Source organism: Pygoscelis adeliae, unplaced genomic scaffold, assembly GCF_000699105.1.
Source record: "Pygoscelis adeliae isolate BGI_AS28 unplaced genomic scaffold, ASM69910v1 Scaffold71, whole genome shotgun sequence".
NCBI classification, from domain to species: Eukaryota; Metazoa; Chordata; class Aves; order Sphenisciformes; family Spheniscidae; genus Pygoscelis; species Pygoscelis adeliae.
Genome location: NW_008824356.1, coordinates 1,115,799 through 1,133,368, shown reverse-complemented (window position 1 = coordinate 1,133,368; position 17,570 = coordinate 1,115,799). Strand labels below are relative to the sequence as shown.

Below are 17,570 nucleotides of genomic sequence, written 5' to 3'. Positions count from 1 at the left end.
GAACTGAAAGAACCAGTTCTACCCAAGAACTCATAAAGCAGGTTTTTTGGGTTTGGTTTTTTTTTTTTTGTTAAAAAAAAAAAAGATGTTATGATTAACAAAGAAGGATCTGTGAACCAAATTCCACCTTCACTTACTCATATGGAAGGGAGACTGTGCATGTACATACAGAGGTGAAAAGAATTGAAACATATTGAACAGCTGATGAAGTAGACAAACCATCTCATTCCCTCAGGTTTGCTAGTTCTCAGCAAGTTAAGTAGAAACTTGGACAAAAATCAAACTATGCTACATCAAAATTTTAAAGCACCTGTTTCAAAATAGGGTGCAACTCTTGCATATTTTTACTCTTCCCTTCTTACAATGCACCAGAAGTTGTAAATAAAATTTCAATCATTTGACTTACCTTCTTATCTTCTTTTACTTTGTGGGTTTTCTTTTTCATTTTTTTATCATCCAATTCTTGATCTGATGTAATAGCAGGGTTATCTATGCCACCCTTCCATGTTTCAACAGGTGAAAGAAGTGGGTCTTCTTCACTTCCACGATGTCTTCCTTTTCTTTTAGTTTTAGAAGTGGTGAAAGCCTCATCATCACTTGCATCCGAATGTGTTCTCCTATAATAAGACTTCGCTTTGCTGAACAGAGTCTTAGACTTATATTTGTATTTTGAAGGCCTTCTTTCCCCATGACTTTTGGATATTCTATCAGAAAACCCATTTTCTTCCTCACTTTGGGTATTTATAACAATTGAGTTTCGAACTTTAATAATACGATTCTGACTATCATCTGGAACTGCGTAGATATCATCTGCAAAGCCTTTATGTTTGAAAATAGTGTCAATAGGTTCAGCATAGTTGTCAGATTGGTCTATATCTTCTGGTGGTGCCACAGGCACTCTAGAAGGTTGTTTCCTGGGGTTTTTGCCAATACCTGCCTCAATTGTTTTCAGGAGGTTAGGATCCAGTTTTTTCACATTTGTTCTTGGAACAAGTGGTTTCGGTTTTATTGGAGGAGGCACTTTATGGTTGCGTTCATGGTCATGACAATTGAGTGGTGTACTGTGAATAGGATACTCATTTCCTTCCAAATCCAATCGGTACTTTGAACGGTCACTAGGTGCTGGGAGTAACCTTACGTCATCACCAATTGGACTGTAAGGTGGTGGTCCTTCAGTATCATCCTCTGAATCTGGATAATTATAGTCAAGGGAACCTCCTCTGGGAGATCTTGGAAAAACATCTTCACTTGTATGCGTAGTTTCCCTTGTGCTGTCTGACATATAAGAACTTTCAATCATGTTTTTCTTCTCTAATACGTCACTGAAGAACAATGTGAAAACCTCAGTTTGACGATGATATTGAGATAATGAATATAAAGCTGTAAACTTAGCAGTAATCTCTGTTGCTATGTGTTCTCCTTCCGTCATGAGTTCCTTGATTGCTTCATTCTCAAAGAAGTCTGCCTGGCTATCAGTAACAGCCACTAACTGGACAGGAATCGTATCCTGAACTTCAGAAAGAAATGCCCGAAGCATTCCCATGGATGCCTTCCGCTTCGCAGAATAGACCAGTATATAGCCATGAACAAGTTCATCTTTCCTTACACCAATTGAAGAATGATATGATAATATAGTTATCTGTATTCGACGCCTCTTTTCACCTATTATTTTATCAAGCATCAAAGAATTATTCTGGCCAGCCTGAGCAGCACTACAGGAGTGAGAGTCAAGGAAGGGTGAAAGAATAAGATCCACACTAAACGGGTCACCACACATCGCACACATGACGATTCTTAAGTCAGCTTCTGACAGATCTTTAATGGTGGGAACTGGACTTACAACATCAAAATTGTGTTTAACTGCTTCCAGTACTCCCCTCAGAGCTTGTTTTATTTGGGTCTCATTAAATTTGCGCGGATATGTACCTGCAGGCACATCTACAAAAGGACATTGTAATTTGTTGGCCAATTGCTGTCCCTGATGTCTCAGAATAGGTAAATTCTTGCTAACGCTGTCCCTCTGGTTAGCCAGTATTAACGTAAATGGAAGATTAGCCATATACTTGTCTCTCCTTATCTGAGATGCTTCAGCCCTTATTTTTGCAATGCACTCCCCAATAAAATTCAGTGATTCAATAGAGTTAAACACACAGAAACAACCGTGTGGTTTGAAGGCTGAGGTCCACAATTGAGTCAACAGGTACGGGGATTTTGCATCAACTGGCCTAAGATCTAGTTCGTATATTTTTCCATCTAATGCATATTCATCATCAGTGGATTGTGTCCGAATTTCATTTGCCAATTCTTGTGCAAGGCCATCTTTCCCCAAAATGAAAAGATTGACTTTATCAATGTTGGCACTATCGTGGTATAAATTTGAGCGGCCATGGTCTAGTTGCAGAAGACTGTTGGCAAGTAACTGCTCTACTTTAATGTCCGTGCAATTTTGGCCACTGAGACAAGTTTCTTTAGTTGGGTGATAAACAAATCCTATATGTTTAAGCAGAAGAGATTCTCTATCAGGTGCAAGTTTCTGTAAAGCTTTGTATCTAGGTTCTTCACTCAGAACTGCATGAATTTCACTCATTTTATCTGAGCTTGGTGTTGCATTAAGATCCAGGTCATAAAACAGCTCTGAATGTTCAAAAAGCATTTCCTGAAACTCCTCTTTGGCTTTTTCAACAATCTCCCTCTGATGCCTACCATATACTTCCTTACTATCTGCATCAGTAATGTATTTGAATGCTTCGTCCTCCACTACAAAACATATAACTTCTTCCCATGGCTGTCCAGGTGAAATGAACTGGATTTTCTCAAGAGTTTTTTTGAATTTCTCCTTCATTTCAACCCTCCTTTTTTCAGATATAAGATGCTGCACATGGTTTTGGTAAACTTTTTCTGCCTCCAGTGTAGTGAGAAGGTCAAATGGAATCCTTCTGTCATTCACTTTATCTATATGGTCAGTTTCATCCCAGGGCGTTTTTTCAAGCACTACAAAACAGGACTGGAAGTCAGGCCTTTTCTCCATTAACTTCAAGGCTTCTGACCAGCTCAAGTGTTCAATCTCATCAAGACTTGACAGAAGAGTATTAAGGGCTCTTGGCAACGCATTAATGTATTCTTCTTTTCTTTTCCTAATATGTTCCTGTTTAAGCTGCTCTATGTGTTTTGAAAACGTATTTTTGGCCTTTTTTGTTCCTTCCAAATTTATGTACTCTTCATAATCAGGGTGGTTTTTCAGTTTATTACTAACGGTTTTCCAAGTTGCATGATAGTCTCTCACAGTTTGGACAAGTTTTTCAAACTTATCTGTTGCTGTAACAACTAACTGTCTTTGAGTTTTATAGGCATCCAGATAGGGGATTATTTTAGGTTTACCACGAGTTTTATCCATCATTTGTACCAGTGCAGTAAAACATGTTTCAACATTGACGTTGAATCTTGCCGATGTTTCCACTACCACAAGGTTCTTCTTATTTGAAGCAAAGGCCTGAACCTCTCGCAGATAATGATCCACACATTCATCACATTTTGTTGCTGCTATTATTATGGGTTTTTTAGATTTTGAGAGCTGGATATAGAGATTATTCACAAATTTAAGTTGATCATCAAACTTCCTATTGCATCCTTGGCTTACGTCAATGCACAATAAAAACCCATCTATGCTTAATTTCCCTTCAGGCATTTGTTTTTGCTCAAAGTCTTGCTCCAAGCCTAGCTGATCTGTGCAAATGTACATTAGTTTTTCTGCTGACTGCAGTTTGGAGGCAGCTGCACGTTTTATATATGGTTGTAAATTCGTACTCCGATGAGGCAAGAAAGTCTGATCATCAATGAACTCAGTCTGTTCAATTACATGAATTCTGCACTCAACTCCATCCTCACCGCTTTGTGTTACGTCACCCCAGTACAAAAAGTGATCGTTGTTAACAACTCTTCCTCCAAAGTCAATTGTGCTAAGCACAGAGGTATGCTCAGGATAATATTCATCTGCTTTTGAACGAACGAATCTATTGCACAAACACGACTTTCCAACTCCACAATTACCTTTATCCTTTTCAGTTCCAGACAGTCCAACAACACTAACAGCATAAGATGGGGGACGTGGCTCTTTGTTTTTTGCCATCATAACTTTCCTCTCATCCTTTTGCAATTATCAAGGTAACTGCATGTGGTTTTCATTCTGGAAAGGTTCCTACAAATTTAAGTTGTATATCCAGGGTTTCAGAAATAGGTTTCAGTTGTTCTTGCTTTAGCTGGTCATGGAGAGAACCTCAGATAATTAGGATGAGGAGCATCATCTTCCTAAAGAAAACAAAGAGGAAAAAAAAATTTTAAAGATCGCAGGTATTTCTTTCTAATATTCATGAGAGAAGAGACTTTAAAAAGCACTTTTGCTTGCTCATCCTGAAATTGTTTTCTATGTATATGAAAATTTTACCACTGCTTTAAATGAGATCTTAAACTCATAATTCATTCACATTAATGCTATTTATATTATATATTTAAAAAGAAACAGTTTTTAGGCACAGTTTAATAATAGTTCATCACCTATTTTGATAGGTGATCAGCATACTTAAAAAAAAATAAAATCAAAAACACACCCAAAATCCCAAATTACTGTTTTCCTTCATAGCTTATGGGCACTAGAAAGCATTTTCCTCTACAATAAATACAACAAGAACTCTAAACCCAACCCAATATTCACATATACTTCTATTCACGCTCATAACTCCACTAGATAGCATGCTTACCTGCATGAATAACACTACTTCTGTGTGCATTTGTAGGTTTGGTTTTAGGTTTCAGTAAAGAAACCTTCAAAATAAGAAGCTATAAAACCAGGAAGTTCACAATGTGGCTCAGCTGCTAACTATTTGCAGAAGTAAACTACTTGATTTCTATACTAAAAGTAAACTGCTTTTAAGGAGAAGTTTCTAACCTGAATTCTACAGAAAAATACAAATATTGTCATACAGATACTAGGTACAGAAAAATAAGACTTATGTCTGAGATTTCAAAATTACAATGTAGTATCACTCTTTCTGTCTCTAGAAAAAAACAAAACCTTTTAATAACTGTAAACAAAACCTACTATATCTACACTCAAACTTCCACAGAACTATTACAAGGTTCCAGTGGCTTTATTGAAACTGTCATCAAGTATAACAATTGCCACTAACTCTCAGTTATTAATCAGAAGACTTTGCTTACATACATACTGCAAATGGAAAGATATTTACTGCTTTAGAAACAATTACATTATGAGGAAAACATAAAAAATTGAATGGCTAAATGACTGGGCCCAGCCAGTTGTGATCAGTGGCATGAAATCTAGTTGGGGGCCAGTAACTAGCGGTGTACTCCAGGGGCCAATACTGGGTCCAATATTGTTCAACATCTTCATTAATGACTTGGATGTTGGGGCAGAGTGTACCCTCAGCAATTTGCGAGGAGTGGCTGATTACACCAGAGTGTTGCACTGCCATTCAGGGAGACCTCGACAGGCTGAAGACGTGGGCTGACAGGAACCTCATGCACTGCAAAGTCCCGCAGACTGGAAGCAGGACTTTTCCAGCCAGTTGGCTCCCAGCAGCTGGAAAGCAGCTTTGCAGAAAAGGACCTGGGGATCCCACTGGACAGCAAGCTGAACACGAGCCAGCAACGTGCACTTGCACCAAACAAGGCTAACAGTATCCTGGGTGGCATTAGACAAAGTATTGCCAGCAGGTCAAAGTAGGTGATCCTTCCCCTCTACACAGCACTGGTGAGGCCACACCTGATGCCCTGTGTCCAGTTACAAGAGAGATATGGAGCTACTGGAGAGAGCCCAGCAAAGGACCACTAAGCTGATTAAGGGACTAAAGCATCTCTCATATAAGGAAAGGCTGGGAGAGCTGGGACTGTTTAGTCTGGAGAAGAGAAGGCTCAGGGGGGGATCTCATCCATCTGTACAAATATTTGGAAGAAAGGTGCAAAGGCAGCAGAGCCAGTAACTCCTGTAACTACTGTACCTTATTCATATGCTTTCTTACTGCTTATATCACAGGGATAATTTTAGTAAATAGTTCTACCAATCCACTATATGTAGTGAATTTTTTTTTCCTTTTCTTTGAAAAAAAATCCATGTTTTAAAATGCCCAGGCTGCCAAAGTATTGCAAATGATGCAGTTATAAGATTGCCTTTCCTGTACCTTAGTATTCCTCATTTCCTAGTTTCATACTTATGACTGAGAAGAAAATTATCTAGACTAGCTTCGCTTCTGCCTAGTTTAACATTTGGGGTCGTAAATTCATGAATGCCAAAGATGTATAAAATCAAGAGAAGAAGCTCTGAGATCTCAAAATGGAAAGCTGACATAACTTTGGTTTCAAGATATTTCAGAGAGTTATCTTCTTGATCCATAGAACCTTCTGGGCCAACTTATTTTTTAGCACTGGACACTACACAACTTAAGAAAATTTTTAACGTTATTAAATGCATTGGGCTATTTAAACTATTCTTGTATCACTCACTTTAAAAATATGTCTAGACAGGTAATTGTCAACTCCCACCACATTGCCAAGCACCTGATCTGCCTGTAGACTCTACCTTATTGTGTATAGAAGCACAATCCTCTTTGGTGGAAGAGAATCAGGTAAGAAAATACTTAAGCAAACTGGACATGCAAGTGCTGAGTGAGCTGGCTGATGTCATTGCGAGGCCACTCTTGATTATCTTTAAACAATCATGGCAATTGGAAGGTGTAACTGAGTACTGGAGGAAGCAAATGTCACTCCTATCGCCAAAAAGGGCAAGGAGGAGGACCCAGAAAACTACAGACTGGTCAGCCTAACCTTGATTCCTAGGAAGGTGAGGGAGCAACTAATCCTGGAAACCACTTCCAGGCACATGAAGGACAAGAAATTCATCGTGAGAAGACAGCATGGATTCACCAAGGCAAAGTCATGCTTGACCAACCTGACAACCTTCTGCGATGAAATGACTGGCTAGGTAGATGAGGCGAGAGCAGTGGATACTGACTACCTAGACTTCAGTAAGGCTTTCAACAATGTCTCTCATAGAGGTGGTGATGAAATATGGGCTGGGTGAGCAGACAGTGATGTGGATTGAAAACTAGTTCAACAGCCAAGTCCAGAGGGTTGTGATCAGTGATAAGAAGTCTAGCTGGAGGCCAGTAACTAGCGGTGTACTCCAGGGGCCAATACTGGGGTCCAATCTGTTCAACATCTTCATTAATGACTTGGATGATGGGGCAGAGTGTACCCTCAGCAATTTTGCTGATGACAAAACTGGGAGGAGTGGCTGATTACACCAGAGTGTTGCACTGCCATTCAGGGAGACCTCGACAGGCTGAAGACGTGGGCTGACAGGAACCTCATGCACTGCAAAGTCCCGCAGACTGGAAGCAGGACTTTTCCAGCCAGTTGGCTCGTACCCTCAGCAATTTTGCTGATGACAAAACTGGGAGGAGTGGCTGATTACACCAGAGTGTTGCACTGCCATTCAGGGAGACCTCGACAGGCTGAAGACGTGGGCTGACAGGAACCTCATGCACTGCAAAGTCCCGCAGACTGGAAGCAGGACTTTTCCAGCCAGTTGGCTCCCAGCAGCTGGAAAGCAGCTTTGCAGAAAAGGACCTGGGGATCCCACTGGACAGCAAGCTGAACATGAGCCAGCAACGTGCACTTGCACCAAACAAGGCTAACAGTATCCTGGGTGGCATTAGACAAAGTATTGCCAGCAGGTCAAAGTAGGTGATCCTTCCCCTCTACACAGCACTGGTGAGGCCACACCTGATGCCCTGTGTCCAGTTACAAGAGAGATATGGAGCTACTGGAGAGAGCCCAGCAAAGGACCACTAAGCTGATTAAGGGACTAAAGCATCTCTCATATAAGGAAAGGCTGGGAGAGCTGGGACTGTTTAGTCTGGAGAAGAGAAGGCTCAGGGGGGGATCTCATCCATCTGTACAAATATTTGGAAGAAAGGTGCAAAGGCAGCAGAGCCAGACTGTTTCCAGTGGCATCCAGTGACAGGGCAAGAAGCAACAGGCACAAACTGAAACACAGGAGGTGCCATATGAACACCAGGAAACACTTTTTTATCGGGAGGGTGTCTGAGCCCTGGCACAGGTTGCCCAGAGAGGTTGTGAAGGCTCCCTACTGGAGATATTCAAAAGTCACCTGGACATGGTCCTGGGCAACCTGCTCTACGTGACCCTGCTTGAGCAGGGAGGCTGGACAAGATGACCTCCAGAAGTACCTCCTACACCATTCCATAATTTTTTATCAAAATATTTTCACAAATACTTTTCTCATTTTCTTGGTAAAAAGAAAGCTATCACATGGCACTATAAATGAAAGGTACAGACTACTGTACTTAACGTATTTGGTTTTACGTTTGTGGAGTACAAAATAACAACATAAATATATGTAAACAAACCGGTAAATAGCCTTTACATGAAGGAAAAAGTATAACTAGAATCAATACTGAAATTTTAGTCTCAGTATCTCAGTTTTATTTGTTATGTATTTTGTCATTCTTAGCAACAATTTTTTGAGAATGATACTGTAGTACCTTCCTTTAGCTTTAAAAAAAAAAACAAAAAACCATGTAGGATCTGTCACCCAAAAAGCTCTCAAAATCTGCTTTAATACTTGTAAAACTACTTCACAACTGCTAAAACATATCTGAGTTTGAAGACATGCAGCAGTAAAAGAAGTATTTGTATCACTAAAAGTTGCAATAAAAGATAAAAATATTGAAAACTTTTAATATCTTGTATAGAATCAATGCCTGGCCAACAGAGCTTTCCAACTTACTAACACCTAGTAATAGAAAACTGACATTCTGATCAGAAACACAGTACTTATGTAACAGTATTTGTAATGAAATTCATTGACCAAAATATAAAATAAACCACACATATATAAAACCAGCTTTCAATTACAGAAATCACAGTCAAGGCAAGTATCATTTTAAAACGAAGTATCAATTTCATTACAAAATGAAGAGGAAAGTAAACTCGGTCTAATTTTTATACTTGAGAGTTTTTACGTTGCAAGAACTGAAACTTTTATGCTGTGTTTTAGGAATGATTTTTCTTTTGTTGTTTAAATCAGCTTACTCAAAGACACATTCAGAAAGAGAACTTGTATTTTAAATTCTGCTTTTTACTGTTTCCACTGTGGTTTTTATATTCTTAAAACACAGAATTTAGAGCCAACAGAAAATGGCTCTGGGAATAAAAATACTTAGCAAAAGTAAATCCTTCACAAGCAGTGTTTATATTATTACAAATAAACCCAGTGTTTTCTTTCTAAAGCAAAGCTTATCATAGTAGCGTCATTCAAACTATTAGAATGAGAAGTTTAGTCAGCACTTCCACTATAAAATGTTTCCTGTTTACCACAGCACAATACAGATTTGTCGTGGACTAAACTAGAACACAAAAATCTTCATCCACGGGATTATTTCATTTAATCAGGAAGACGCTGTCAATTTGCAACTAGTTTATAAGAAACAATCAATACTTTCAGATACTCTGCATCCTCACTTAGCACAGGTTCTTCCTCCTCCAGCAATAAACGTTTTGTCAAATCGTTACATTCTTAAGTGAGTACATACAAAGAGTAAGGTGAAATGGGACACTGAAAGTGAAAACAAACACAGTCTCTCACAAAATTTCTGCCATGGAAAATTTTTACCATAGTGGGAGTTGAATCACTAAAGATATTTAAAACCAGTGTGGCTTTCTTTTCTTTTTTTATACAGTTTCTACTCTGCACTGATTGTACAAAGCAAAGTCAAAGAATGAAATCTATGTTAATTTAGTAATAAACCTGGTAAAAACCTGACATTATAATAGCTTCACATTTAATATGTAATCATTATTAAATTGCTCCCCAAACGGAAGATTTTTCTTTTCAGTATACCACTAATTTAAAGGTACTTTATAGTTTTGTACAGTTTTAAAATATATACACTGGAAATTCATAGTAAGTTAGTTCAGTCATCTTACTTCAATCTGCCTAATTCTGTTATAACAAATTGAAAACAGTCCAATTCATTGCCCCCCTGCCTTCGTCTTTGTTACAGATTCAAAGGAGGGGTTGTTTGATTTCCCCAACTAATTTCAGTCTTCTAATTGAAAATAATAGAGCGTTTCTGTGTTTAAAGAGAAATATTCTGAAGAACTATAGAAGACACAAAGTGTATGACATCACTGCAGGAAGAATCTCTGACCTTCTACAGTCACACCATAGGACCTTGTCTCTACAGGCTTTTAGATTTCCAAACGTAGTTATAAAGAAAATAAAGTGTATCATCTTGTTCACTTACTCACCCACCTCCCCCCTTAAACACAAGATTATGAAGACCTAAAGCCCAAACTTACCCTTCGGAAAACAAGGTGCAAAGCAAGATGATTATCCTGCTGTGATCTTCCTGCAGTAATGTCACACATTTAAACAGTGTCCTTCAGTAAGTCCTTCCCTGAGGGATCTGAAAACAAGAAGTAAGATTCGTTAATAATTTCAAAATTACGAAAGCCGAAGTAGCAATTGGAGAAGGTACAACGCTTCACCTATGCAGGAAGATTGTTTTCCTCATTTTAAACCCACAAACAGAACTCGGAGCTCAAGCTGGTCTTCCTCTAAACTTAGAGGGTTTAAATCCTGTAAACATAGCTATTATTACTTGGGACAGAGAGAGCACAGTTCTTAAGTGATTGCGATTTCATAAGTTCAACTTGGTATTTTAACAATACCTCGGTTGCAGAAGCCTCTTCTGAAAAAAATGAATAAAGTGTCTCAGATAACACACAAAATGTGAGATATAAAAATCACTAATCACTTGTAGAAGAATTTGGAATTCTAAAATATCTAGAACATAGTTTTGTAAGATGAAGTCGGTATAGTCAGGAAGTACAAAATATATATAATGAATGTATGTCTAAATACATGTATGTACTTTCTTCTAGTAATAAAATTTATAGTCTACCTCAAAACACTTTTACCTGTAGTACAGCATTTCTAAATTAAAAGGTCTCACAGACTGTGACAAATCACAAATTGAAAGCATAATTATATTTGAAGATTGTGAATTCTCAACGAGGATACAAATTATTAGTATAACCTTGATAAGTGTTGATTTTATGGCGGGGATACTGCTACAAAATAACCCAAAATAGAACTCTCTTCCACAGAACTTCTTCAGTCTGCATCCACACAAAACACAGACTTTGAATGTCAGGACAGTGATGCGTATATTAAGATGCAGAAAACGAAAGGGAGTTGAGGCACTTGGACTGGATCAGTCACCATCCCTGGAGGTATTTAAAAGACGCGTAGATGTGGTGCTTAGGGACATGGTTTAGTGGTGGACTTGGCAGTGCTAGGTTAACAGTTGGACTTGATGATCTTAAAGGTCTTTTCCAACCTAAACAATTCTATGATTCTATGATGCAAGCCACTTTTAACTGAGGAAAGGTGTCATTTTTAAGCAACATGCAGCATCATGCTCCGTATGTGCTAAACGTAACATCAAGAAGGTATGGCAGAGCTTTTTCTTGTTTTGTCACTTAAGATTATATTCTTAGTAATTCCACTTTGCTTTGGGAATATATAGCTAATTGAAAAAGTCTAAGCTTTAGAAAGCTTTCTTTTGGACAAAAAAGGTTCAGCAATAGTGATAAGCAATATACCAATACCACAATAATACTGCAATTCTCAACTTGTGGTACAAAACAACACCAAAATCATTAGGCAGCAGGCTATTAGTCCTGCACTAACTGAGCCTGGCCTAGCTGCAAAGCTAAACTCTATCACTTGAAAGAAGACAGGCAGTAAGTCACACTCCCTGCCCTTACCTCCTAGCTGTGGCCCTCCTCTATGTCCACAGCTAGGTGAGAACAAAGCAGATACACTGTTTCCTCATGTGCAACTATGCGACTCTGAAGAAGAGTATGTGGAAGAGCAGACAGACTGAGAGAAAAGTGTCTCTGCCTGCAAGACTGCATCTGGGGCTTGGGGGAGGGGGACACCAGCCATTTTGCAACGCACACTGCCACCAGAGAAAGCTCAAAGACAGGCCCCCACAAGATCAGCTAGAAGCATTAAGAGGCCAGAGAAGCCCTATTTTCAAATACATGTCTCCCAAAGTCTTCTGAGTTGAATTCTAAACATTAGCATAGAATGCCACATTATTAGCAACTAATAAATACTAAAATAGTTATCACATATCATTATTTAGTAATTGCAGCTGCACAGGAACTTGTAGATGGGTCCATAGCCAAGAAAATCACTTACAGAGAAATACTGGGTATTTCTGAATACCTTCCGAAATTGCTTTCTGAACCTAAAAATGTTTACCATCTGCAGACCTAACATGGCTGAAGCAGAAATGTTGTCTGAAAGACTACAGAACTGCTCACGACCACAACAATTAAAGCAGCTGCAAACAATGCCAACAGGGAAAAGTAAGAGAGTTTTCCTGCAGTCCTTTACTCACTCTGTAATGTTGTCTAGATGCAACAGTTTATGGACCAGTATTTTTCCGGGTTAGATTAAATTACCATAGTCTTGTGACAGTGTTTGTAAATTAGCTGGTCAGGCGAAGAAAAGCATACATGAGGCCATCACAGTCTAGTCTGCTTTGCAGGGTATATGAACACACCAACAGAAAGTTACTGTGACTTCTACAGCAGATCACAAAGTAAATTCAAACACATTAGATATCACTGAAATAGTTTGTAGGATGACTTTTGAATGCACAGCACTTTCAAATATCAAAGACCACAATTCCAAGGAAGTTACAGCTCTGGATTCAGGTTACTGCTGACAGTAAGTTTTTATACCGAGTCATCCCTCACTTCACACCTTCTGAGAACCAAAACTTGGCACTGGAAAATATTTAGTATGGTATCTGAATTCCAAGACCTATCAGCACATCAGTAATTACAGCTCTACCCAAAACATACCATAAAAACAATTCAGCCATTTTCACTTCAAGAACCAGTAAAAAAAAAAAAAATCTAATGTTGATATAGCTTAAGGTAATGTTACTTCTCATTCAATATTTACCAAGAGGTATCTTTTTCACTCAAACAAGCATAAGAAATCTTCTCTTCATATCAAAATCCTTTTTAGAAACTAAACCAGATATGGAGTATACCAATGTCACCTTACTGACAATTTCAATACACCAAAGTCTGTTGAGGTCCTAGCCACTTAATGTGTCCTGTTCTCTATACTAACACACCAATATTCTTGCCTTCACAAGTGCTGGTAATCTTAATTAAGTAACCGTACTTGAAATCTTATTTATAAATAAGGGTAAATACAATGCTTCCTGGTAAAATTCTGCAAGTACCAACCTACACTGGGAAAAAAAGATTCAGATTGCTTATCAGGAAATAAGCTCAATCAAGAAATAACAAGACAGTAAAGGACAATGCCTTGAAATGTCTTCCATAGTGATACTCTGACTGAAAAGGAATACAGTTTAAGTGGTATGGTGATTAGTCACGCTAGGTAAATGAAGGATGAGAATGGATTACCCCAACCGCTGTTCTTTTCAGATTTGGTTAGTATGATGGCCAACTACCATCCCTAAAGGAGTTATGTAGCCTAGATAATTCTTTGCATACAAAAGCAAAGTAATCAATTTATAAAAAAAAAGAGAAGAAAACCTGACTACCCAACTTTGTATTACAGATCAATGCAAAACTGTGTTTAAAAACAGAAGTTCAAAGCTCTTAGTTCTTACTAAGTTTACTAAAATTCTCCTATTAATAACAATACTCTGAAGACCTTCGGTGTATTACCCAAAATTAAATCAAGTCCTAAACTTTATTTCTAAATTCAAAACAAAACATCATTCTTTAGCTGGAATCCAGCATTCCAGGGGGCACCTATTATCATTGTTGCTGTTCGCAAAAAACAAACAAACAAAACCAAAAAAACCCAACCTATACAGATCAAGGTAAAATAAACAGCTAAACCGCAAAGGTTCAAATTATCATCATTGCACTAGTCTGAACTTAGGCGTCTTGAGTTACTTATCTACAGATTTCTGAATATCTGAGAGCATTCAATATAGGTTCAAAGCCTATATTTTAACAGCAAAGGAAACAGTACAAGTTTACAGGAAAAATAAATCCTTAATTATTTTCGCACAGGAGAAGCTCCTACTAAAGACATGCATACTGCTCAGAGAAGCTTCTTAGTGCAAGGCGTATTTACAGAGTTATTCCGGAATAACACAAAAGAACTAATGGAGAAATTTTACAAAGGGGATCTAAGAAAGAACTGATAAAAACAGAAGAAAAAGGAGCAGATGAGGAGGAAAGGATGAAGATAAGGACAGAAAAAGGGCTAAAATGCAAAAAGAAAAATTTACATCCTGGCAGCAGCAACTTCAACAAATTTCACTGATCCACATATCTGGATCATTTCGTGTTATTTTGCCTGATGAGGAACTGCAGTATAGGCACCATAAGTTTTGAGACTCAATTCAAACAGTAGTTTGTTGTTTGACCTTGTACAAGCCATATGTGTAATTTTTACCTGTGTAAAATGAGAACACTGGTTATCCAGTTCTTTTTTAAACTATGAAACGAGCAAGTGAAAAGCCATATGTAAGCAACAAATAATATTCTGCATAATAACTAGCCAACTTAAATAAATTAATGCCAAGATGCAACAATATACACATTTCCAATATTGTGCATGCAGGTATTGGTTTTACTTTTTTTAAACGCAAACGTTCTTCTGTTATGCTGGTATGTCAATTGATGCAGAATTGCAAAAATGTGTGGGAATTGTAACTCAAAGCCAAAGAAACAACTCTAATTTACCACAAAACTTAATGTGCAGAACTAGCCACAGATTAATTAAATCAGCTTCCGATAGGTGTCAGTGACTAGAAAAGCACAGTTACTACTCAAATTCAAAATAACTTCACTACAATTGCTTCAGATTTTCCTGCGAGTAATTTTGAACACATCTTTCTTTTATTATTTCATTAAAATCCATAAATATAAGGAAGTGACGAGAGGGTTCAAACAATAATCTGTAAAATGTAATACCCTTAACAGTACTTTTTAAAACTGATGGAAAAACCCAAGAATATTCCAGCTCACTTACACTGACCTTTAGGCCAGAAGTTCTCGGGGGGGAAAAAAGAAAAAAAAAACAAAACCAAAACCACCAAACCAAAAAACGATTAAGAGTATTGTGTGCCCATTCAGTTAGAAGTAACACAGACACAGGGGGGGAAAAAAAAACCCAAACCTTGACAGTCCCAATACAGAATTCCCAGTGTTACCGGGACTACCCGAAACTAAACTTTTTCTTATAGTTATGAGTACGGTGGAGTACTTTAAAAACAACGGGAAGCTTAGGTCAAATACAGCGCTATTTACCTTAAACACCTCGTTAAAGCGAAGGGGCAGAGCCATTACGCCCGCCTGCGGCAGGCGGGCCCGGCCGGCCCGGGATGGGCGTGCTGACAAAGCCCCCTAGCGGCGGTGCGGCGAGAGCGGGGGAAGGCGTTCTCCCCACAACGGTGAACTCTCCCTCCGAGCAACGCAGGCTCCTTTGGAAAGCATTCTTTCGTTATCACGTAGCAAGAATGCATCACGGGCTTTACTCGCATAGGTACGTCACGTCCATAAATGCGGCTGGTTTCAGTTTGCTCACCGACGTAACTATGCCAGCAGAACTTAATGCCGAATATTTGGCTTCGCAAACTTCCATTCTTTCAGGAAAGGTCAGAGAGCATCATCCCTGAAGGATGCCTTACGCGTGTAATCTTAAGGACACTCCACGCATTAGTCTACTAAAAGTAGTGATGTGGAGTGTTTTGAAGTTTTATGCAAAACATTCCTGATGGATGCCAGGACATGGGATTTCTCTTCTGTTAAGAAAGTACTTTTGGAAGTCTTAAGATACCGTCAGCATCCTTTTAGTATCTTTATTAAACAGAATGGAATTATTTTTGCACCATCTACTCAAGTAACAAGTCCCAAAGGGGAAACTTATACAGAACAATCTATTATTACGATCGGTGCTTTTCTTCCCCGCAAAGTTCACACACGGAAAAACACCTACGGCTTTAGGAAAGCACATTTTATCTTTAAGCTCAGAAACATGCGCAGCATTTCATTCTGTTAGTGCTAAATATAGCATTTTAAAACAATTTAGTCTGCGCCTAAAGTATTTAATTGGATTATGTTACACGTGCAACACCTTAGCTAAAATAAAGTCCAATACCAGGGAGTGGTAGGCATTTGGTTGCAATTATTCACATTTTTACATCACCAGCAGCTGCTTTATATAGGGATACTTTAAGAAAAATGCATACTATTTAAGCTCAGTATTTTCCAAGCTTAAAAGCAACTTGTTTTAGTATAACAAGCTCAGGATAACGTAACAAATGCTTAAACAATTTCTGATACTTTAAGTACTAGGGACTCTCTTAAAAAACTACTGTATTTACACCATACTTCCCAAGCTCCAGTAGCGCTGAGTTTCAGCAGAGTACTATAAATAGAATTTTAAGAATTTTAGCACTTCTTAAAAATAATTTTCAAAGAAGCGCACAGGAAAATAAACCCTTATAAAAATGCACCTGGATGAGTATTTGTAATATGCTCGTTTCAGATATGTACTATAAATTTTAAATATGTACGGGCTTTTTGAGAAAGCACTTAACTCTGGTCACTAATGTCACTGCTGAAAACAGCTGTCATGCTGAAGAACATTAGGAAGGTAAGAGCACAACAGAAAAAAGCTACCTTTTAATTCCTCGTTCATTTATGACATAAGTATACAAGTATCAGTGCTGTAACTGGCTTCAATGCACAGGTTTAAAATGGACGTCCAATTGACCAGCAAATGCTGTTCTCTCTTTACTGTTTTTACTCTGCAGTGTAGAGTTTTTAAATTTCTGTCAAGGATCTTTATTAAGAAAAAAAAAATCCTCCAGTTATCTGCACGACACTGAACTAAAGAATACACACATACCCCCACAGGCCTATTTTGGTCTAGATTAAAAACATCGCCCTCCTACTTATTAAGGAAATATTCCACGCTGATATTGCATCTTCTTTTTAAGTAAATGGTCTTTCTTCTATTTTTAATTAAAACAGTGTTTTATACTCTTTATGTCCTATATTTACAGCACTGTAGCATTATATCTGTATATCTCTGGTGCTTTTCCTTGGGTGGAGAGAGTCTAAAGGTTACGCTGGTTGAAGGGATTCAAAATGCTTGAAAGCTGCAAGACTGCAACTGGCTACCCTATTTCAAAGCCTTAAAATCCACCTGGTGGAAAAACAGAAATGCACACACATCATTAGGAGAGTGAAGTTTTCTGAAATTTAATATCGAGCAATATTTGAAGGTGAAAGGAAGGAGGAGGAGAGGAATTGACAACTGTTCAAATTTAGTAGAGAAGGAAAAGAACAGAGAAGACGAGAATGAGTAGAAGGGGGCGATAAGGAGGAAAAGAAGTACAGAGAAAGGAGAAGAGAAAAGAGGAGGAAGAAAGGGCAGTAGGAATGGA

The 17,570-nt window shown here is 38.3% G+C and overlaps 1 protein-coding gene across 1 annotated transcript in view; it reads right to left on the bottom strand.

Moving 5' to 3' along the window:
- Nucleotides 1-10,496, bottom strand: part of ARHGAP5 (Rho GTPase activating protein 5) — a 50,063-nt gene extending 39,567 nt beyond the window's left edge. The window contains exons 1-2 of the mRNA XM_009319362.1: nt 10,399-10,496; nt 407-4,305 (exon numbers count right to left, since the gene is read on the bottom strand). Coding sequence (XP_009317637.1) covers nt 407-4,129 — 3,723 coding nt within the window. The 5' untranslated portion in view covers nt 4,130-4,305; nt 10,399-10,496. The remainder of the gene's footprint in view (nt 1-406; nt 4,306-10,398) is intronic.
- Nucleotides 10,497-17,570: the final 7,074 nt, after the last annotated feature.